The sequence below is a fragment of the Astyanax mexicanus genome, chromosome 1 (assembly GCF_023375975.1).
Source record: "Astyanax mexicanus isolate ESR-SI-001 chromosome 1, AstMex3_surface, whole genome shotgun sequence".
In the NCBI taxonomy this organism is placed as follows: Eukaryota; Metazoa; Chordata; class Actinopteri; order Characiformes; family Acestrorhamphidae; genus Astyanax; species Astyanax mexicanus.
Window position 1 is genome coordinate 86,403,934 of NC_064408.1, and position 23,325 is coordinate 86,427,258.

The window sequence follows — 23,325 nt, forward strand, 5'->3', positions numbered from 1 at the left end:
ACAAAACATTGTTAGTGTTAAATTAACACTGTACCTGTATTTCACAGTGTTAGTTTAAAGCTAATGGTTTTGTCTTAAAACAGAAACAACTAACTTTAAGAGTCTTCAAACTGAGGTTCCCAATCCTGGACCTGGAGGACCCTCTGCCCTACACATTCTACTGGTTTAATAAGCTGATTAGCTGGATCGAGTGTGTTGTGAGAAAGGGAAACATTAAGGTCAGTTGCTACATTCTGTCAACATTACTGGGTCTCTCTATACTTTATACTGATTGATTTGTAGACTGTTGATAATAATGCGAGTTGCCTTTGCAGGTGTTTTACTCAATCCATCTAAAACTGAGTTAATCTACAGTCACAGTAGATACAGACTCAAAAGTGTTTAGACCTGTACTGCTGTATAACACCAGTGCATGGGAAGAGGTGTTACATTTTGACAGAGCACCAGTTCTTTTTTTGTCGTCTGTTGTTTAATGGATGACTATAGCCTTTCTTAACTTCCTGTAATTGGTCCGAAATCCAAACCATCATGCTTTTTTGATTATTCATAGCCACTATACTTATTTACTTAATTTTTATTAATCATGCTTTACTGGATGTTCCAGGCTCGTAAAAGCAGTCCTGTGACACCCAATGTTACACAAGCCCTTGAGATATATTTACACTCTTTCTGTTTCCCTGCAACAATATTTACTGGCAATAATACGTTTTGTATAACGCCATTCACGAGCAATAATGTGTTGTTGTGATATATCATAAAGACTTCTCGTATGTCAAGTAATTCTGTTTTTTCCATATGCAGACTCTGGTTGAGTTCATCTGGACTGAAACCATCTCTTTTGGTCAGAGCAAATTTGGGCCTTAGTTCAAGATTGTTGTTTGTGGCCTCTTTCACACCTGCTACTTAAATCCAGACCAGTCCAGTGAAAGCATGTTAAAACCAACATTTTAAATAGTGCAGGGGCTAATCCAGGACCCACAGCAGTCATCTACACATTTTAAAAGCCTGTAGATTTTAAATTTAGCCAAAAATAAGCACCCTACATTCCAGATCAACAACCTAACATCCTAACAACATCCTGGCACACAGGCGTGTGTGCTGGACGTCCTGCAGATAGATGGATTGCTGTTAGATGACCCTGTTTGGGGTATTTGTCAGTGTGTGCAGGGGGTAAGAACAGCTTATCTTCACCTTTGAGATACCTGTGACACGAAGCTGAACCACGTGGTGGGATCAGCTGATTAAAGGGTCTGTATATAGATACTTTAAGCTGGGGATGTTAAACCAGTCGTACCTCTTTGCTGACCTGAGCGCTTCATTCAGACTTCTGAAGCCGCAGTCATGGAGACAGCCAAGATGTTTTTCCGTCTGCCCAGAATGTCTCCTGGATACTTCAGATATCTGAAGGTAAGCAGAGAACCTGTAAACAGCAGGTCATTTCATATGACCACACACAAGAAAAAGGGATATTCTATGGTTCTTTAATAAATATTGAATATAACCATAGAACAATGACAATATATAGAATTTAAAAGGTGAGTTGGCTCTTTGCATGATTTTTTTTTTCTTGGATGGAATACCTCTTTTAAATTTTAATAACTGATCTTGTATAGCATTTTACACATTTTGACATAATGAGGAGCTGGCAGTTGTTTGATAACAGTTTCAAAAGAATTTCAAAAGTCAAAATAACATGGTGAATGGCCCAATAGAAATGCTGCAAAAATACTTGGGATAAAATCTGGTAACCTGACATCAATTGAAAGTTAAGAATCAGCTTCTGTAGCGTTGATGTTTTGAAGACAGCGATGACAGCAATCATATATGGACTGGCAGCCAAATATTTCTTTGATTAGACTGAATATGAATCCTATAATGTGTAAAATGTGCAAATCAATTCATATACAAACAACCAAAAATCCATTACCATCTCAAAAACTCCATAATGTTGTTTAGAAAGGGTTCATGTAATAACAATTAATATCATAAAGCATGTGTGTTAAAACTCATTGTACTGTGGGGAGATAAAACATGGTAAATCAGATTAACAGATGCTTCATTTCTCAGTACAGGGATGCAGAGACAGATGTTTTACACTGGTGTAACATCTTGCTGAAATGTATCTCATCCCCATTTTAAAGTGACTTAATGTCAAGCTACAATGCAGTTTGGGACCTCGTGACAAATTTGTGTCACCTTGTGTCACAACATGTATATTATTTTTATTATGTTTAAACAATTTCAGAACACAATTCTGATTGTGTTTTCTTTTTACAGAAACAATATGGTTAATTTTAAAAACAAGACCTATTTTTACATATAGGCTGTCATGCAAAAAAAATCAAAGTTAGTGTTAAGAGGACTGTTAAGAGTCTTTTTAACTGACTACTGTATTGGATAGTAAGTAGGCATACCTGGTCAGTGCATGAATCTTAGTCTGCCATAGGTGCAGTGTAGTTATCCACTATTTGCTCATATACAGCATATTAATATTATATTGAAAATCAGTTTTATAGACATTAATTAATCATAGTTATGGAAAAACTGCAGTTTTATTTGTATTTTACCATCAGGCAGCCAATTTAGTACAGGCTAATGCTAGGTCGAGAAAACTGGCTGATGTACAGAGTTACAAATTTCAAATGTGTGTGTGTGTGTGTTTATTTGTCCCAGACCCAGGCTGTGCAGAGTGTGGAGGTTGGAGGAGATGTGAACATGACTCCACGGCTCGCCATCCTGTTGGGTGCTGTTGGCCTTGGTCTGTCCAGCTACAGCTCCAGACAACTGACCATCCACCATAAACCCTGCCAACGGACCCTCCGCTGAACAATGCTCAGCAGAAATCAGTTATAAAGCCTGAGAGCTATTCAGTTCCTCATGACCTAAATGGCTCATTCTCAACTTCTGAGAATTCTTCATCCATCATGAAGAAATATAAAAAGGGTGCTTCATTAAAATCACCAGACCTTACTTTTAGCAGGAAAATGTTAAAACAGACACGTATGAACTGCAGCTAAACAATGAAAGAATGGACTAAACTGGTCAGAAAGTCTCACAGAGACAGGTGGAACCTTTAGCTGACAGTATTTGTGTTGTTTTTAAGGCAAGAGGACACAAAAGCAATTTTTAGTGAAGAAGCAATTTAGAAGGCTAATTTATTTTGTTCAGACATACAGTGCCTTTTGTATCAATAGTGTTACATTTTTTACAATAAAGTTTTGCATTAACTTGTTCATAATGCATCTTAAAGACACACTATGCACACTACACTTGGTTGGTTGTCTTAGAAGGCTCCCCCAACATGCCATGAGAAAATGTTCACTGTCACGCTGCTGTTGCGTCGGTTTCTCCCCAAGAGGCCATGTGTAATTGTTTTGAGCAGACTGGCGAACATACCGGAAAAGGGTTTGTGTATTGCATGGTTGAAAGTGAAATAGAATTAGGCAAAAAAATCTAATTATTCTAAGATAATCAGTAAAGGCTTATCTACACAGATACACTAGTTTTGTGAGCTCTAATTTATGCAACTCATTGTAAAACCAAAACCAAATTAAAGTCAATACACATAGCTGCACTGAACTTCAACTTTGAAGCAAGTATGCCACATAGGAAGCGATGGAATTGCAGTTATCTAGCTGGCTAACTAGTTAACAATCTTAACAAACCTCCCCACTAACCACTTAGCTATCCAGCAACAGACCACATTCCAGGAGATTTTATCTCACTTGCAGGAATCAGGAAGCCGTTATTGATATGCAGTAGACTCCTGCGACTTCCAGGAGACTTGGGACATCTGTGCACAGAAAGAGAGAAATCATCCCTGTGTTATTAACAATCAGCTTTTTATCTGTCATTCAAAAAAATGCTTAGCCGTTTACAAATCCTTTCTCTGTCCAGAGCAATTCTTCTGTTCTTTGCTGCTCCAACATGGACTTTCGTTGTTTTCTGGCTGCTCCGTCATTATAAACCTACATTTAAACAGATTTTAGAGCCGCTCGCAACTAGTCTGCCTCTTGTGTCACTAGTTTTTGCTGTAAACAAGACTGACTTTCGCGATACCCAAGATTTTTGAGCCTGTGAGCGAGACCCAGGTCTTCCAAACCTTTAAGCGTGATTTTCCCCTACTGACCACAAGAGCAGCCGAGAGATCCTTCCTTCACCCTATAATGACCGATTTAATCTAAATTAAAATCCAAAACAGTATGAAACACTTTAACAGAAAAATGTTGCATAGTGAGCCTTTAAGAACAGAGCGTGTGTCAGGCAATGTCACACAAACTTATGGGCATAGTTTTATTGTTAGATAAAACCATAAAAAAAATCCAGTTTTAGACTTTGTGGGTTTTCCATTTTTGTACTGCAGGTTTTATTTGTAAAATACACCATTTCAATATTGTGTCACTTTAGATAACAGAACACTGTGTACTGTGATGATGTTAGCTGAGTGTTTCTTTCTGTGGGAGATAGTATTGTCTGAGTAGTTTGAGATAGTCTTAAAGATAGTATCGCTTTAATTGCTCTGTTATGCAAATATAAATAAATAAATAATATATTTTTGTAAGAAATTCGTTTAATTGTGTTGTTTTGATTGTTTGTCACAGTTTTAGTAGTACATTCCCTCATTTTTTTGCATAGCTTTGAAGAAAAATCAGCTGTAATAGCAGGTAAAATGTGAACAGGCAGATGATAATGGACTGCAGTGGAATTCTCCACCCATATTCGGAAATGTCCCGCCCCCCTTGGGTTAAGATTGGCTGAGAGAACTGGTCGAACGCTTGCGAGCATGAACTACTAGCCAATCAGTGCCCAGGAGGGCTGAATACAGGCGGAAATAAAAGGACAGCGCGTGTGTGCGGAGAGGTTGCTGCTGAGTGAAGGTGCGTATACTCACCTCCTTCATTTAAACTCTGATACCGTGGTGTTGACCTTCACTGCATGTCATATACAGCTGTGTTCAGCCCTGTTTACGGGTGTATCCGCTCTGAGCACTGCTGTGTTTAGAGGCTGTCAGACAGGCTAGCGTTAGCCTGCTCTCCACCTACCTGACAGCACATATTCAGAAGCTGAATGGGGTTTAAATGGGAAATAATGGGTCATTAATTAACGTGTCAGCATTACTGTGGCACCTCTGGGGTTGTGAGCTGGACACAGATGTTACAGAAGGTCCTGTATTAAATAGTCATGGTGGGGACGTCCCTCAACACTTCAGTACTTTAAACCCCTATACTGTCCTTGCCACATTTTAAAGAACCCCATTTTGTTCACAGTACACAGTACAGACCAAATCAGGCGTTCACAAAAAGAACAATTTGCTGAAAATGGCTTCAGGACAGTGCGGGTGTGCCTATCCAGTGGCCACAATGTGCCATCATAAAAAACTACAGTATCCTATGGGCTATATCTTAATCAATTAATGTACGTATTTAAGATTTCCAGAGTTTAACCCTAAATTACAATTAATTAACCAATATTGTGTTTTCTACCAGAATGTTATAAAGACATGGACAGTGGATGTCAAGGCAAACTCTAGAAGACCATAAAGTTTATGCTGGTAAGAAAGGCAAATCAAAGCTGCTACTAGGGTTGTGCCATATCATATCGTACGCAATAATATCACTAAAATTTCTGACTAAAGCTACAACAAGTGATTATTTTGAAGTTGACTAGTCTCATTATTATTTTTTCGATTAGTCGGTTAGTCAAATGCTAGAAACAAATGAACATCACATTTAAAAGGCAATTAAATGTCTGGACCATAGGTCGGCTATTGGCGGCCCGCGGGCCAGGTGTGGCCCACAAGCATGAAACATCTGGCCTGTGAGGTTGTTTGAACTATAATAAACGATAATGAAAAAAAATAAAACGCTTCTCTGGCGAACTAGTTTACAAGCCTTCTCTGTCTCGGTCGGCGTGACTTTAGTTGTTTTTCTGTCCGTTCTCAGGCTCCCTTTCTCATTATAAGGCGTATTTTTCCAGTTGTAACTCAGTTCACTAGTCTAGCGGTAGTATAAAGGACTGCGATCCTAACGACTCAGGGTCGATCCCTGTGTGAGGAGCGGTGTGTTTATTTTATTTTTCTTTCCTTTGTTCCTGGGTTTACCTGCTTCATTTTCCAAAAACAGATTTTTTTATGGCCCACCATGTAATGGATTGGAAAATATCTGGCCCGCAGCCAAAACTAATTGCCAACCCCTGCTCTAGACGCAGCGGCTCGGTTCCGTACATCAGCTCACAGATGCCCTGTGCTTCGGACATCACCCTTTAGTGATGTAGGGAGAGAGCGCCATCTACCCACCCGGAGGGAACCGGGCAAATTTTGCTCCCTCTGAGCACCGGCAGCTTGATGGCGAAGCTGCATGAGTGGGGGTTCGAACCTGCAACCTCCCGCTATGTGTATATAAAAAAGAAAACACATTAAATGAGAAGAGGTGTGTCTAAACTTTTGACTGGTACTGTACATCTGGTCCAAAGGGTCCTGTTTCTCTGCAGGGTCTACACAAGCTGTGTGTATTTGCACCTCTGTGTGAGTATTGGGTGCATCTCAGGGCATTGAATACATTCACGAAGAGATATAATTAATTTATTTGGCAATGTTTTATATTCTCTTTCAGTACACACAAACAACAGTGTCCACTAAATCAACGCTAATGAGTCTTGAGGGCCAGTAACATGGGAAACACTGCTGGTAAGAATAATTTTTATTCTCAAGCTAAAGAGGATCTCTCTAACACTTAATAGCCAGGTACATTAATTTTAAAGAATATATATGAGACACTTTGTTTTCGGGTTGCTTGTTGTTGCTTTTTAATTCATGTGTAACAACGCAGGAAATCGGATCTTCCAGTCAAACACTGTGTCTGAGTAAAACATTAAAAATCATTTTAATCTACTGCCTTCAACCAATATTTTAATCATTCTATGTGAACATTTCCACTTGTCTTGCAGCAGAATAAAACTGTGTTTATGACTACTGTAGTCATGTTATCATGAATAAGCTTTGGAACATAGCACAGAACTGTAGCCTAAATAGTTAATTTAAACACAAACTAAAAGTCATATTATTAGTTCATCTGCATCACTAATGATTCTATGCTTTGTTTTTTAAATAAGTTGTATATTATATATTAGAGACAGCTGAACTGACTCTCTCTCACTCATTTACCATTCTATACATAAGCAGAGAATGGAAATAAGAAAAGACTCATTTGATATTCTGTTTAGTCACAGCCCATCCACTGCAGGCAGACAGGGTGAGGAGTCAGCAAATTTCAGCAGAGTGGATGCAGAAAGCCTGTCGAGACCTTAAGGACTTAAGTCACAAAACTAGGAGTCAGGAACAGCACAATCAGGCCGCCCTCAGACTGTCTCTGGATTTAGTAACACAAATCACAACATCCAGATGTGTGGTTTCATTCTTTCCATCATGTTTCATGAGTTACTCAGTTTGATTTGACCTGAAACATGATTTGATTTGATTTTAAAACAGAGATAATTAATCACTGTTTTGCAAATATATAAATATATATAAGTATGCTATATTTTTTTGTGGTCATGCAGGACATAAAGCTGCTGTTTTGTAGATACTACATTTTTGAGTGTCAGCGATATTTACTTAAACGTAAGATATCTGAACGTCTGATATCTAAAACATTAAGAACTGTTTTAGTTCAACAAATCTGCAACAGAACACCTATTCAACTTTATAATATAGCAAAATGAGGTGAATAAGATGTGAAACAATAAACTTTCATGTAGGGTAGGACCGAGTCCTGATCTTTTTCTCCTTTTCTCCTTGTCTTGTTATCTTTTTCTCCTCATCCAGGGTCCCATCTGTTCCAGACTCCCTCCACCTCCCCCACATCACCAAGCCCACCCAGACTGCTCTCTTCATCTTCTGCACTGACACTGCAGACTTCATTTCATGCTGTGACCCAGGAGAACACGTTTTCAGCAAACAGTGCTCAGAGGGAATCTCCTGTTTTAGGGGACTCTGTATCTCCAACTGGAGCGAGTCAGAGACCACCTCAGTGTGCAGGGCAGCCATGTTTAAGAGGGGATGTGGAGGCAGTGCAGGAAATGGCCTTGTCTCTGATCAGACTGCTAGAACAACACGGAGCATCTTTGGGACTGGGTTCAGGACCTGGCACTGGAGCTGGAGCAGCAGGTACTTTCTATAGAATCTGAATATAGGTTCCAAAAAGCAGAGATAAATTAATTAATTTTATTTAATTAACCCTCATCTTTATCAACGACAATGACATGATAAAAAAATTGAATGAAAAAGTTACTTGCCTCACATTAAAAATATTTATTTTGTTTGACCACTATAGATATCTTAAAAACACTAAAGACTGTTTCTGTGGAACAAGAAACAGGAAGGGGTCATTCATAAAATGTTTGTGTGTGATTATGTTCTTGTCAGTGCTGCTGAAATGTTTGCTGGCAGAGAGGGAGAAGATGGTGGCAGAGATTCAAAGTCTTAAGGAGACACTAAAGGTCAGTCCTTTATTTTTATTTTTTATCAAGTATTCTTGATGATAAAGCAAACATGTTGTTTTGATCATTAAATACAAAACAGCAAACACAAAACACACATCAAATGTATGTGTCTTTGTATAGCAGAAGTCTCATACATTTGTGTATAGCATATGTATGTATAGCACATATTTTTACCATCCTTATGAAAACTGGGGTCTTAGGGTCAAGTCCCGTTCTGGGTGGATTTTTGTGTATAGTAGGGGTAAGTGATATGGCCCTACAATAAAATCATGACATTTCAAAGTATTTTTGCAATAAAGATACTCTAGGGAAAATGACAAAACACTGAATAAGAAATTATTTCCAGAATACAATACTGCAGCAAAATGAAAATTAAATTTGCATACAATTTACATACATTTTATTGCATACAATATGATATGGCACACCCCTAACTGAAATACAAATGAAATAGAAGGATTTTATCAGATTTGTAACAAAAATCAATGATCTAGAAAGTCATGATCCTAATAATGCACTCCACATACGTGTGTGTTTGTGTGTGTGTGTGTTCTTCAGACAGAGCAAGCAGAATGGGATCAGTTTCAGTCTGACCTGCAGGTGGCCGTGTCCGTGGCTGATCGTTTGAGGCTGGAGGCAGATGAGGCCCTTAGGAGCCTGAGAGACACACACACTCACACACAGCAGCGTTTAACCGAAGCCATGCACAGACAAGACCAGACAGAGAGAGAGCTGGAGAGTGTGAGGTCCGAACTGGCAGAAACTCAGCACACACTCCACACACTCTCTACAGAGCATCAGAAGAAGCTGGCTGAGCTGGACATGTTTGTGCAGAGGAGCAGAATCAAACTCAGCAAAGAGCAGCAGACCCTGGAGAGCGGTCAGGCTGGAGCAGATAAAGAAAAGAGAAATCAGGGAACAATAACAGAACAGAGGTGTGAGATGTTTTTGGATGGAGATGGAGACTGGAACCCAGTAGAGACGCTGGAGCTAAGAGGTGCTGAAGAGATGGAGCAGCATGCATTAAAATCAGTGGATCTGCTGAAAACTGAAGAGATAGAAGAAACTGAGGTCAGGAAGATGGAGGAAGACAGCTGTGTAAGAGAGCCACAGAAGATTATGATGCTGTCTGAGAGGTCCAGGTAAGGCAACACTTCAGATTGTTTTATACTTCATAATATATTCACTTATTTTGGAGCAATGCTTCAAAATCTAGGATTTTAAGGCTAGAAAGTTGTAGTTGAAATTCAGTAACCCTCCATCAAAGAACAATTTATCATTTGCAAACATCCTTTCAGCAATTATAAAAGTTAGAAGAATTGATTTTAGGCTTGAACATTTCCATGCTGAATAAAGGATCTGTCAGTTTTTAAAGTAATAAACTAGTACTTTTTGCTGAGACCAGAATTGTTTTCCATCCACAGGAGTCTTTCTCAGATCCCTCTGCCAACTTCCTCATCCTCTGTCCTGCATGGGAGCTCCGTAAGCCTCACCACCACAGCAAGTCCAGTAAAGGTGAAGTTAAACTTTATTACAGAGTTGTTCAATTGAACTATGGGTGGATTTTGTTTTTATTGTATTGAATTTCCTTGTGCACCTTACTCTCAAAGACCAATTTGTTGCCTGTAAACCTTGACTTGAGACCAGTAAATGAGACCAGTATGCAGACTGGGGAATCTGGATTTATAGCAAAAACACCTAAGGGTCAGATTTTTAATGCAGCATACTCCTAAAAATAAAAATCCTATAAAGGATGCTAACATGTTCTCTTAGATATCTAAGGCCTTAAAAGATTTTTAAATTACCCAGATAGCAAAAATCACTGAAGACCATATGGCAAACTTGAGTTTTTGACCAAATGCTCGGCTCACATCTGGAATGACATGCATGTTCCAACACCCCGGTTGCCTAGTGTAATATGAAAATTGGCCCGCACTACTTTTATTTAATTCTCAGGTTGAGGCATATGGACCAATTTTGACCCAATACTGCATGGCGGATGCTGGGTTTCAGCTGAGGTTGCCATACATAGTCTGGGCCTGGGCCAATTCTTCATGCTATCTGGGTAGTGAAGAGCCTTTAAGTCAAGTTAAGGGGGATTCTTTACACTGACACATTACTTAAAGGCATGGTTAGTTTGTTCACAGTAGCATTCACAAATGTTCTAAATAAAACAAGAACAAATGAATCTTTTTGCATGACAGACCAACTATTTTTTGTGTGCTGTCCTCACATGGCCTACATATGTGCTTCTGTTAAAACATACAGAATAAGAATTCCCTAGTGTTAAGGAGGAATGCAAACATTTGCAGCCAGGTGGATCCAAAACGTGTGAGTCATGTAGAACTAAATAATGGTCTGCTGGTGCAGAACTGGTCCCTGTGGGCAAACGATTAAATGTAGAAATGAATTCATATCTAGAATAAGACTACTAAAAGACTGGAGTTTATAACACACTACCTCTATTATACTTCTGCTCATTTGTAGAGGTACATTACAGTGCTTCTTCCTGATGTGTGCTGCATGCATAGAGTCAGGAGGTGGTGAAAGGGAGAAGAACCGACTGGCTGTTACAGAGACAGGACAGTTGGTCCAGAGGCCTCAGAGGTGAGCTGAGTTTGAGTCTCAGTGGTGTTACTGGATTTTGCTGATCCTCTGCCCACAAAGTGTGAGGGCCAGACGTATGCATTAACAAAATCTGGCAACCTAAACATGAATGATCCTGAATTTACTGTATTTTAAATATTTTAAAAACATTCTAATCACACTTTTGGAAGAAAAAAAACCTAATCTAACTAAACACATTTGTAATATTTTATGAGTATGGTGTCCTTAGAAGGTCAACATTGTTTTACATGAATCCATTTTGTGGTCACAATAAGTATATTGACCATTTCACCTCATCTCCCATACCCTAAACTCAAGCATTTATTCATATCTCACAGGTAAACAGGAAGGAGAACCTGGCTCTGACTCATCATCAGTCTCAAGCAGCAAGATTGGGTGAGCTGACATCTGAAGAGAATACTACATATTCTAAAAGGCACTGAAGGCTTTGGCCTCCATTATAATGATCTCCTTGTTGCTCTGATCTCTGTGTTTTAACCTGCAGGCCTCAGGATGGTTTCAGTTTGCTGCTGCGGCGGCACGGCGGCTCCAGGAGAAACTCTTTACTTCGCTGGAGTCAAAGCCGCACACAAGGATACAAGGTAAGACCAATCACCGATCAACTAAAACCTGCTTTAAACCCCTTTCTCAGTACTTTAAAGGCAGTGGTGGTTCAGTGGTTATAAAACTGGGTTATTTATTATAGAGCTGTAAAATAAAACCCCAAGTTCGCCAAGCTGCCAATCAGGCCATTGAGCAACCCTATGTCTATGTTCAAAGGAATGTCTTTTTTTACCCCTTTCATTAATTAATTTTATTCAAAGGTTCTATATCAGGTTCATATAAGCCTTTTTGTACTTATCTTGTAAATTTGACCAAAAAATATAAGTTATAACTCTTGGAGGGATGAGACTGAATACAATTAAGTGTTTACCATACTTTGCTCATCAGCGAATTAACTAGGCCTCCTGTATGATTTGTCACTTCTTGCTCATGGCTCCCCACACAGTGTCATTTGTGCTTTGAGCACCCTTAAAGGACACACTTTACACATGCATTTCTGGACAAGCTAAGAGATGGAGTACCTTCACTAAACATGAAAAAAAAAACATGTGGACTGAGGTGGTAGAGAAGTACTGCAGGATTTTACACAAATATAGCTAAATTTGCAGTTTTCCATTTCTCAAGAATTACACAGTGCAGTTAGCAGTAGAGTTGTAATGATAAAGATGCTATTGTTTCTGTTACAATTAAGTAGCGCATCAACATGATTTTGGTAAAAGGGTAAAAGAAGTATTACATAATGTTACTAAATTACTTTCAGGCAAATGGATTATACACTGGTTTAAACACTAAAATCTGTAATAATCTAAACTTTTATTGCATTATTACACTCTTTGCCTTATTTACTTTTACATAACCTCTTATATAACCTCCATTTCTTTATGGAATGTATGTGAACACACTCAAAACATATAAATACGGTACTCAGAACAGGACAATCACAAATGTCTGTAGAAAACTTAAGTCTAATATTAAACTGTATGTTTTCTAGATACAGGCATTTTACACATTTGCAATGGCATAAAAATCAGCATAATGTCTTTTTTGGTTTTATAACATCAGTTGCCAACCCCCACTTCTTCTCTCCAACAGAACATAGAAATCACAAATTTTAGCAGCAGCTGGGAGGACGGTCTGGCCTTTTGTGCACTTTATCACTCCTACCTACCCACCCACGTACACTACAGCTCTCTGAAGGCTGAAGAGAAGGTAAAAACATGAATAAATACAAAAAACAGATTCCTTAACAAGGTTTTAAAGCAAGGACAGCCACAGTACAGAAGCTATTGTTCTTTGCTGTTGCTTAAAATTTCTAATAGTCTCTCAGTGGCCCTTGAAATAGTTTCAGTAACATGATTATGTTGAGGCATCTTACCTGCCCTGGTCATGACGTACAGAAAGATAATTCTGGTGAAAAAGGTTTTGATTAAAACTTTCAACAAAATATTTAACTAATGCTTTGGAACTAAGTTAATTAAATGAATGTTTTACAGAAGCAAAATCTGGATCTAGCCTTTCATACTGGTGAAAATGTTGGAATTAAAGCTACGCTGGTAAGTTTTGCATCTCTAGTCCAGGTAAAAAAATTAATGTTTTAATTATATTTTAGGCCTGTCTAAAAGATCAGATTTTTCCAGACATTTGCAATGATTATCTAATGCTTGAACACTCCTGTCTTCATTATTTTGCAGACGGTGGAAGAGATGCTGAGGGAGGATGGCCCTGACTGGCAGAGGGTTCTGGGATATGTAGAAAGCATGTATCGACATTTTGAGATGTGAGATCATTAGTTAAGCTTCATCCTTCTCTTTAAGTTCTAATTTGCCAAACAGAGGCCAGTAGTAAGATTGTGGTGTTTGAGGACTGTTATCCAGTGCGAGTTACATTTCTTCAGTTAGCTAGAAGCACTTTATTGCAGTGTAACGGATGTGGCAACACACCCCTGACAATCTTTTAATAAGAAAAGATTTTGACATTTTTAAAAAAAGGTTAAATTCCTCTAAACGCTCCCTCACAGAAGTTACACCAAATATTATAAATACACTACCTGATGTCTGAGACACTGTTTACCATAGTTTTGAGATTAGGTTTTATCCCACAGTGGAGAATTACAAGCAGGGCCCATAAATACTCCACTATTTTACCATCATAAATTAAACAAAAAATGCAATAAGAAGGTAAATAGAATGGCTGTATTTTGTTTGTAGTCATGGGGAGCCCTGTGACCTATGATCATAATTGTAAAGAAAGAAGGTTCTCTAAAAAAACATTTAACACCAAACCTACTCTTAATTACTTTACGCAATTTGATAAAAAAAAAAATCATGGAATTCCCTTTAAGAGCATTTTTACCTTTTACACCATACTGTATTAATCTGAGTGGTGGTGCACCATCATGTTGTGTGTATCTGATACTGAAGCAATATAGAGCGTTTCTATGTATATAACTTCCAGTTGAGGAGACATGCCGGTAACTCAGAGTGCTTTTGTGAGGGTAAGGACTTTTAAACCACTGCAATTCACTTCTTTAAAAAGTCCAAAACTTCAGAAATGAATCTCTCAAAATGCTAAATGTACTATAATTACATTTTTGTAATCTTAAATGTTTAGAGTAGTAATATACATCAAATGTATGCCATTGTAGTATAGTATGTATGAGCAAAATCTATTTTATGATGTAAAAGGACTTGATTACAGGTACATAGTTGCGATGCATGTTTACAATTTAAGGCCTTTTTGATGTCTTACTGTCACAGAGTTGGTTCTGGGAAACAAATCTTTATTGCACACTGGAAAATGATATACAAAACACAATGTCAAATGTAAAAAAAATGTATTGAAAAAAGGAACAAAAAATGTATATATTTCAGAAAAACATAAATATTAGTGTTATGATAAATACCTATGAAGTGAAGTCTATGAGTTAACTACACTAAGCATGCTGTAGCATTAGGCAGCAGAATTATGCTGCATGGGAGGATAAACTCTACAAACTTTGGCAGATGTTCTGCTAAAGTGAACGAGATGTCACTGTCTGAACCAGAAAGCACACTGGCTATGTCTGAATTGAAATAATATGCTCTGAATTTTGACCTCTCTTGGCACAGTCCTGAGTCATTTGTTTCAACTAGAATTAAACTAATTTGATTATTTCTGCAGCAGCCCACTGGTCTCTACTATAAATTAGTTCTGAGCCTGTGAGTCTTCACTTCTTTTCTGTCAACTGTGGTAATCAACAGTACACTGCAGATACAGCAGACTGAGATTAGGTTAATCAGTATTCCTGAAGCATGTTAACTCCATTTCATACCAGAAGTAGAAGTGAGTCTGAACCATTTCATGATGATTGCCATTTCATACCGTATGGTACACAGAGGCGTCACAAGAAGAAATCTGTTTGTGTGTCCTGCATTTAAAGATATATGCACAACTCTTCAGGCACATTTCCTTTTTTGAAGTTGTCTTTTTGCGCAAAGAACTTTATAATTGATCAGCTATTAGATGTACCTGCACATTTGATTAACGTGGTGTTTCCAATTTTAACCATCTACTTCGTCAATGAATAAAGAAAAAATAAATGTAGTTTGTTTTTCAAGAGTACTGGATTCCGTACTGTTTTTACACTACACCTACTAGAATGCCACGCCGCAGTAAACAGAATCAAAACACTTTAAACGCATGTTATCGCCTCAGTGCCACATGTTGTGGGTTCCCACCAAGAAAGCCTACATTAATTAATATTGGAGCTTACTGACGCGACACAGAGTGACACGCTGTGGTAACTACATCCAATGTGATATGGTTTTAGCATTCAGAGTAGTTGGAGTCAATCTCCAGCTGCAGTGTAAACTCACATCACTTTTGACATATTGTGGTGGTTTTGAGAAATCGAGATTTAACACTTCATATGATTAATCCCCATTGCAACACAGAATCTGTGTGATGTAGGTCAGTCAAACACATCAAGTAGAAAAAAGGAAATATTTACAAAAAGAAAAAAGAATAAATACAGTATGAGAGACAAATGAAATTAAATTGACTGGACAAAACTGGAATGGTGTGGGAATGTGCTGTGCTTTTTAAAAACAGATCAATTATGAGTAACAAAACAATAAAACTGTAGATCAGTTTTAGCAGCACACTGATCCTGCTCTGTGTTGTGGATGTGAAATTCAGTTTGTCTAGGAAGCTGGGATCCCACCACCGATGGGTGGAGTTGACAGAGGTGGCAGGAGGAGAGACTTGAGCTTGACTGACATTGCAGCAATCTCTGGGTCTTGAGATTCATACATTTTAACGAGTCTGGCAAACTTTAAAACACCTGTAAAAAACAAACAAAAAAAACATCAGCACTATTAATCTGTCTAATTTATGACTGAATTGTGTGTTTGAGGTACAGCAGACAGGTATAAATGTCTGTTTAGGAGAAGTGTGACAGTATGTAAACACATTTGTCATATTGACACATTTTGATACAAGGGGGTTTGGTATAAAACACTATGAGGCAAGTCCAAGACTAGGCTTAATCCTTTTCTGGGAAACTGCTCCTAAATGTTCTGGATAAACACAGAGTCAGAAGTGGTCACAGTGGCAGTAAAAAGAACCTCTATAAACACTCCTTCACAGAAAGTTCTTCTGGCTGATGCCCGACACACTGTTTTACTACTGTTTTGAAAAGGTTTGGGCCTAAAACACATCCAGTATAATGATGTCAGGTAAATGAAAAACATTTTTCATTATTCACATTTGCCTATTCTGTTAATAAAATATGTCACTCACCTTCTCCTTCATTGTTGAAGCCGTAGGCCTTGATGACCTCCTGCTGGATTTGTGTAGCTACAGGTAGTACGAGCTGCAGCATCTTGCCCATGTCATTACAGGCGCTCTCTCTTGCCTCCTCCATTCGAGCAGCATTCTCAGGCACAGAAAATGCCTGGATGACCTCACTCAGGACAACTGATACAGAAGAATAAACAAAAAGTTTTCATTATTTTAGAATAAACTTCATACCACTTGAGGGAGGGATTTAAGAGGTATGAAAAATCACCCTCTGAAAACAGTCACAGACTGTCCTTGACAGTTAGAAGGGTGTCGTGACTTAATGTATTGGCAATATTATTAATATTTAAGATTTATACACTGCTTTCTTTGGTTAAGAACAAAGCTGTATCATTCTGTATCATGTTTTGTTATTTGCTAAATAAATTATTACTGTAACTACATTCTTATCAAATAGATCATTTTGATAATTATTTCTTTGCAGAACATTACTGACATGGTAAAAGTAATGGGACAGCAGTGTGTAAACTGATCATGTAGTGTGATCTTAGGAGACAGATTGAGAACACCTGCCCTGTATCAGTTGCGAGGTGTTCTCTTGTCAGTAAGGTTGAACAGTAGCCAGAGTGTTCATGGTAAGGTGACGTGAATTATCAGGGTTTGAGTGAGGCCTGATAGTGGTTGCCAGGTGGATGAGACATGGGACATTTACACTGAAGCTGTGCAGGTATAGAACACTCCTCGATTCACAGTATCACACGTGTTCTGGGAATATGTCAGTGCAGAGGGTGGTAATGATTGTGACAAGTGGTGTCTAGCTTGAATTGTCTGTGTGAACAGACAAGCCACTCCATCACAAATCACATCCACATTCAATGCAGGAGGACCCACACACACATCCCACAGATCAGTGCAGTGATCATTAGCTCCCATAGTACATGCCAATGGCATGGGACACTGTACTACTTTCATGGCCCATTATAGTTGGCCTTAGTGTATGAAAAAAACATTATGGTTTTTCCATCAGAGAAAACCATTTAACCAGGCCAATAACTAGTTAAGCATTCTACTGCCACTGCACAGCAGTGCAAATGAATTAAATCTCTGTGTTTTTAACACATCCAAGACAGTGAACACCCACACACCAACTAGTGATCAGGGCAAGTAAGAAAACACAGCCTGTGCCATCAAGCAGCCATCTTACCAGCACCTCAGCATCTTGCTCATCTATGGGTTTTAGTCTTGGGGACTGAACCAACAACCATTTATAACTGCCCTCAATGGAGATGACATTTACTAAACAGACCTTAAATACACTTGTGTATTACAGGAGCTCTATTGTAATGACTGTTCAATCATCAACAGGAGTAAATCTCTGTCATGAAATAAATTACCTATAAGAGTAAAGATACCAGAACAAAAGCATATAAAAATGTTCTCTTACCTCTGGCCTGTTCGATGGTCAGAGTTGGCTGCTGGGCTGGAGCTGATGCCATTCCAGCAGTTTATGCAACTGAAGCCTGTGATGCACTGAAAGCAAATTAGCAATGGTTTGTTAGGAAGTCACTAATTTACTTGCTGTACTCTGAGCATGCTTAGTTTGATTTAACTATTGTGTACTTACTGCTTCTAGATGCAGTAGTAATGCTATAACATCTTGTTGTCTTTTTATTTGTATCTATGACTGGTGAATAACTATCAAAATTTGTATTACATAAAGGTATAAAATCACGTTGGGTATATATTTTTCCTGCTCTTTTTGGTTGAATAAGTTTCACACTACCTTTTGAAATGAAAAATCAAGTCTGATAAATGGTTGAAATGTTTGCTGTCTTTTAAGCCTAAAGAGGAACACCATAAAAGGCCTGAACATGGCTGAAGTGTAACAATTCTGCCATAAGAGAACTATAAACATTTCGTACCCTGATTATATATATTTTTCCTTTTTGTGTTTAATGTTGGTAGGTTGTAAACTTTCTGTATAAAATACTGCTTTAATTTCCTCTGTCATTTTGAAAATCTAGTACAGACATTGCTTAAACAAGTCTTGCCAAGACCATTTCAAAAGCAATTTTTCCTTCAGACAATTTCAAACACAACTCGACCCAATTTGGCATTAAAACACCAAATCAAATCTGGCAACATGTAAGCTGCTGAACGCCATTTATATCACATATTTTCCATGTAGTTTATTAATGTGCGTCTTATGTTTTACATAACGTTAGAGATTACTTCATTATCAGCACAGAGCTTCACTAACTTTAATTCAGAACACAGGTAAGTTTACTGGCTATATTAGTGGTGAACACACGAATTTAGGTCCATGTATACTTGTGTCGTGTCAACTCGTGTGTTCATTACTACTATAGCGAAGTTAGTTAGTTAACTAGCCAGTTAGTGAAGTAAATAATCTCTGCCCACATAACCTAACCTAGTTCAACACCTATGAGGGAGCAGGGAGCCGTTCCGGTGTTCTGTCAATTTGTGCGACCTGGTCAAACCGTGCTACCCTAGTGTATTTAAAGATAAAAAATACAATACAAAATAAACACGTTTGAGGTAGAAGTCTCGGTATGATATTTGAATTGCCTAAATAACAGCCCAAGTCTGCTGTACTATAGTAAAATTAGGGCAATATAGGTGATTGGAAGTCGTTTTATAGTTATGTTTTATTATATTTTTTTACCTTTTTTTGTTTTTAGACGATTGTAAAAAATATCTCACTCAAGCAAAATGTTAGTGATCTCAGAGTGTATAATGCACCTAAGAAGAAAAAAAATTAAGACAAACACTTGAAAAATAGTACAACAAAAAAGAATAATAATACATGAGAATTCACGCATGCGCCGAACCGCCAAGTATCAAGTATTCACGGGTAGCGCAACTCGACAGAACACCGGTCACACACACCGCATATTTAACGCTGTTTACGCTGTTAATTTACAACTGGAGCGGTTCACACATAACCATTTTTCTGAAATTAGTTATCACTGTTAAATAAGTGCGGTGTATCGGCTGTTATACTCACAGTGAGCTCGAAAAGACCGTACACAAGTGGAACTGATTCGCCGACTCTCCCCTAACCCCACAGTAACACAGCGGTCCGTCCACTTACACTGACCGGGTGCGAGCGAGAGCTGAGGCGGAACTGTTGTCGCGGCTGATGTTGTTTTTTTTTTCTCCACATTGCTGATCAGCTTCTCTCCGAGCTCTGAATGTTTCTAACAGTCTGAAAATGGAGCAGAAGCTCGCTGAGTTCAGAGCGCGGAGGAGAGCAGAGGCTAACGCGAAGGAAAATCTCCAAAAAGACACAAACGAAGAGCTGAACGACCAGAGTAATGAACCGGCGGAGCGGCCAGACTCACCAGAAACACAGAGAGGACCGCACACAGAGGAGAAGCACACACACCAGCAGGTTACTGTATATATAATACTGACCGTCTGATCCTCAATCCGGGAGAGACACACGCAGTTACACTGAAGTTATCTTCTAATTGCTACCTTATTCTGCCTTCAAATTGTTCGGTCCATCTTAAATGTTGCCATTAGTTGCATTATGCCTCTCAGGCTCTAGAATGCAACAGCTGCTCTGTTTAAGGTGGACTGGCAAAGTGAAGTAAGAAGTAAGTTACACGTCAGCTCAGAAAATTATCTGTAAAACAAAATTTACAGTGCGAAATGTGGGCGTTACTACAGAGCCCCTAAAATTACATCATGTAAAAAGCAATCGAAGCGTGGGAACAAGACAATTAATTCATGTTCGTTACTATGTAGCCCCTAGGGTGACATCATGTAAAAAAAATAATACTGCCTGGCCATGACTTATTAAAGCGAGGGAACAAGATAATTAAGTCATGGGGACAACGTATATAGTCGTTACTAGGAGCCCCAAAATGACAGAATGTTACAAAAAACAATAATGTGTGGCCACCAACTTCTTAAAGCATGGGAACAAAATAGCAAATTAGGTCTTGGGGCGACTTATATGCCCCTAAGGTGACATGTAATAAAAAACAATAATGCATGGCCATGAGGAATTAAAATGTGGGAACAAGATTTTTAAGTCATGGGTAGGACTTATATGGTCGTTACTATGGAGCCACTAAGGTGACATTATGTAAAAAAACAACAACAAAACAACAATAATGTGTGACTAAGACTTTTTGAAGCGTAGGAACAAGATAATTAATTAAGTAATCGGCCAGGATTTCATTATCTTTATCCCATGCTTTAATAAATCATGGCCATGCATTTTTTTTTTTACATTATATCACTGGGAGCATCAGTACCTTAAAAAAGGTAAAAAAAAATCTTGACCGTCAAACATCAGCTTAGACCAGATTCCTTACAGCAATATTCCAACATCTAATGAAAAGCTTTTCCAGATCTGCAGAAATCTAGTCTTCATTTTAGAAAGAAACAACACTAGATGAGCAGAAATCTACATATTTTGGAAAATGTAGTTTGTCACTGAATGCATTTTAATTGATAATTTTTTTCTTTTTCTTTTTTTTCTTTCCAGAAAGGCCCAGACTGGCTACTGGACAGTGCCCTGGGCCGCTGGCTGGGTGTGCAGCGGTTGGCCTTTACTAATCTGACCCTGCTAAAAGTGCTGCTGTGGCTGGTGTTACTTGGCCTCTTTTCTGAGCTTGACTTTGGATTGCCATTCTTTCTCATATCTCTGTTCTACTGGCTCTACGAGGGTCTGCGGAGTCCCACTGTAAGGCAACCAGGAGAGCTCAGCGCTTACTCTGTGTTTAATCCTGACTGCCAGCCAATCCTGGGTACTTTAACTGCTGAACAGCTGGAGGGAGAGATGGGGTACAGACCCATGGCCAACAGAGTTCGGTCATGATAAACTGAAACCCTGTGAGAACTGTGAGAAATGGACTTTGGACTGCCATATACATATATGAATTCACATTCATGTATGCAATGCAAAAAGTGCCAAACCCTTATCTGAGTGCCTTAATTACATACAACTTGTCTTTCCATGAAAGACTGTTAATAGCAAGTTATGTAATTAAAACTCTGGCAGTGCTAAAAGTAGGACAGGGCAGCATAGATTAATGTCTATGCTGTAAATTAAAAGAGAAAATGTATATTTATTTGATATTACTTGAAATTAACAGTTTTAATTGACATCTCTTCTAAACAAATCATCATAATACTTGTGACACACACCAAATCCAGATTGGTTCACACTTTATATTCTGGTGAATGCATGTATACATGTATTTTACCAGTCACAAATGTGAATCAATAGGATTGTTTGTTTGTTTTCCACCTTGAAAGTATATTGATTAATAGATTTATGATTAAATAATTTGTTTATATTAAAGTAGAGTGATGGTGATTAATTCCTGTTCCTCATACAATGTTCCTCATACAACAGCTATCCAGATACAAAAAAAAATCTGCTTAAGAAAACAGAAGATTATTAATAGCTAATTTTAATGTTTCTTTATATTATTGCTTTCAATGTTGGTGCGATATTTGGAAATTTTTAATTTACAGATTATAGTGACACAGTAGTGGTAGCAATATAAACACAGCAACACTACTCAGTAATTCAGCCTATTACAATATTCTAGTTTAAAAAGCACAAAAACTACCCTGAGATTATAAAACAGTAAAAAAGGGTCTAGTCTGCCAGACACACCCCACTACACTATTACACGTTCACATGTGTGCAAACTTGAGCAGGAGAGGTAAAACATGTCTCAACCTATATAGTACAATACTGATGAGGACGTAGGGATCTATTCACACAGCAATAGTCATTGACGAATTGACTAATCAAAAAAATATATTAAAAAAATATATATATTTTTTTATAGAAACACTAATAAAATATTTTGATTTGCCTAAAATGGTACTGTCCTGGATTTTAGCATACATGTGATTAAATAATTAACAGTGGAAATCAAGAAATACCAAATTATTTAGCTAGTGGTCATGAAAATATTTAATTAATCAGGACACACTGCTGTCCTTTACATGGCAGTACACATGCTGTTTTTTTACCTAGTAAAAGTATCAGTATATGTTGATATGTCAATATTGGCCCTGGATCAAAGACTGTTAAAAAGTCTATGCCCTGGATTTACTTGGTTTCGGTTCCTACCAGACTGTATAGTGTCACTCACCACTAGAGCGCGCCCCAGAGCTACCTAAATAAAATCAAAGCCCCACCGGCCGTGTTCCTCTTTAACCCTACCCCTCACTACAGTGCTCTACCACAGAGCCTATAGAAAGGTGAATTACCACTCGAGGATTTATTCCTGCATTTGTTAGACCACCAGAGGGCGCTCCAGACCGAGTCCAAAATGAATGGGTTCATACTGTATGAAGCAATTTAACAAAGTTATACTTTATAAATGTTTGATCATTTTTACACTCAATGTATTAATTTTTATTAGCACTGCAGACATCATTTTTAAAGCATTTAAACTTCAGTTATAAGCCTTATATAAATGTGCTCTGCCCGTATCCCCAGAATCAGCTCACACTAGCCTTCACTGTGTAAACTCTGTTTACTGAAGAAAAACTTGAACATATAGGTTACATACGTTTTCTCTGTTTTTTTTTTTTGTTTTTTGTTTTTTAGAAAATTCCATAATTATTATTTTCTAAATTAAATACACATCCTGGACAATTAGTTATTTGTTTACTATTTTTGCATGCAAATTAATCACGTGACATGGTAGATTTCTGCTGATATTATTGTATTTGTGCTGATGTTAGGCTGTCTCTCTATTTCTTTCTCAAACACTGGTGGAACATGTAGCTATACTAGGTTTTTTTTTCTTTCTTGAAGCTCTTCGTTAAACTCAATTATTCAATATATAAAATTATCTAATTTAAAAATCATCA

General features: G+C 38.0%; 3 protein-coding genes across 4 annotated transcripts; 2 read left to right on the top strand and 1 right to left on the bottom strand.

Moving 5' to 3' along the window:
* Window positions 1-4,661: 4,661 nt before the first annotated feature.
* LOC103027417 (cytospin-A) lies at window positions 4,662-13,788 on the top strand. Its single transcript, XM_007255511.4, has 12 exons — window positions 4,662-4,877; window positions 6,612-6,685; window positions 7,823-8,164; window positions 8,423-8,496; window positions 9,058-9,641; window positions 9,924-10,014; window positions 11,031-11,106; window positions 11,445-11,502; window positions 11,612-11,708; window positions 12,763-12,879; window positions 13,164-13,223; window positions 13,362-13,788. The coding sequence occupies exons 2-12, from the start codon at window positions 6,670-6,672 to the stop codon at window positions 13,449-13,451; spliced, it is 1,605 nt and encodes a 534-aa protein (XP_007255573.3). The 5' UTR covers window positions 4,662-4,877; window positions 6,612-6,669; the 3' UTR covers window positions 13,452-13,788.
* A 644-nt stretch (window positions 13,789-14,432) lies between these two features.
* Window positions 14,433-20,029, bottom strand: grcc10 (gene rich cluster, C10 gene). 2 transcript variants are annotated; one of them, XM_022684267.2, is made up of 4 exons: window positions 19,888-20,029; window positions 17,894-17,979; window positions 16,450-16,626; window positions 14,433-15,991 (listed from the first exon to the last, which is right to left on the bottom strand). In XM_022684267.2, exons 2-4 carry the CDS (start codon window positions 17,943-17,945, stop codon window positions 15,852-15,854), a joined length of 369 nt encoding a protein of 122 aa, XP_022539988.1. In that variant the 5' UTR covers window positions 17,946-17,979; window positions 19,888-20,029; the 3' UTR covers window positions 14,433-15,851. The 2 variants fall into 2 exon arrangements, with proteins under 2 accessions (XP_022539988.1, XP_007255572.1); XM_007255510.4 differs by lacking the exon at window positions 19,888-20,029 and adding an exon at window positions 19,478-19,578.
* saysd1 (SAYSVFN motif domain containing 1) lies at window positions 19,585-22,241 on the top strand. Its single transcript, XM_007255509.4, has 2 exons — window positions 19,585-19,864; window positions 20,972-22,241. Exons 1-2 carry the CDS (start codon window positions 19,685-19,687, stop codon window positions 21,302-21,304), a joined length of 513 nt encoding a protein of 170 aa, XP_007255571.1. The 5' UTR covers window positions 19,585-19,684; the 3' UTR covers window positions 21,305-22,241.
* The last annotated feature ends 1,084 nt before the right edge of the window (window positions 22,242-23,325 follow it).

Bases quoted from the DNA above. Each gene is read 5' to 3' on its own strand.
- LOC103027417 (XM_007255511.4), top strand. The intron at 11,503-11,611 runs GTGAGCTGACAT...TTTAACCTGCAG, and splicing joins GTCTCAAGCAGCAAGATTGG to GCCTCAGGATGGTTTCAGTT. The intron at 12,880-13,163 runs GTAAAAACATGA...AATGTTTTACAG, and splicing joins CTCTGAAGGCTGAAGAGAAG to AAGCAAAATCTGGATCTAGC.
- grcc10 (XM_022684267.2), bottom strand. From the start codon at position 17,945: ATGGCATCAGCTCCAGCCCAGCAGCCAACTCTGACCATCGAACAGGCC. The intron at 16,627-17,893 runs GTAAGAGAACAT...CTTCTGTATCAG, and splicing joins GACCATCGAACAGGCCAGAG to TTGTCCTGAGTGAGGTCATC. The intron at 15,992-16,449 runs GTGAGTGACATA...TGTTTTTTACAG, and splicing joins CTTCAACAATGAAGGAGAAG to GTGTTTTAAAGTTTGCCAGA.
- saysd1 (XM_007255509.4), top strand. From the start codon at position 19,685: ATGGAGCAGAAGCTCGCTGAGTTCAGAGCGCGGAGGAGAGCAGAGGCT. The intron at 19,865-20,971 runs GTTACTGTATAT...TTTTCTTTCCAG, and splicing joins AGAAGCACACACACCAGCAG to AAAGGCCCAGACTGGCTACT.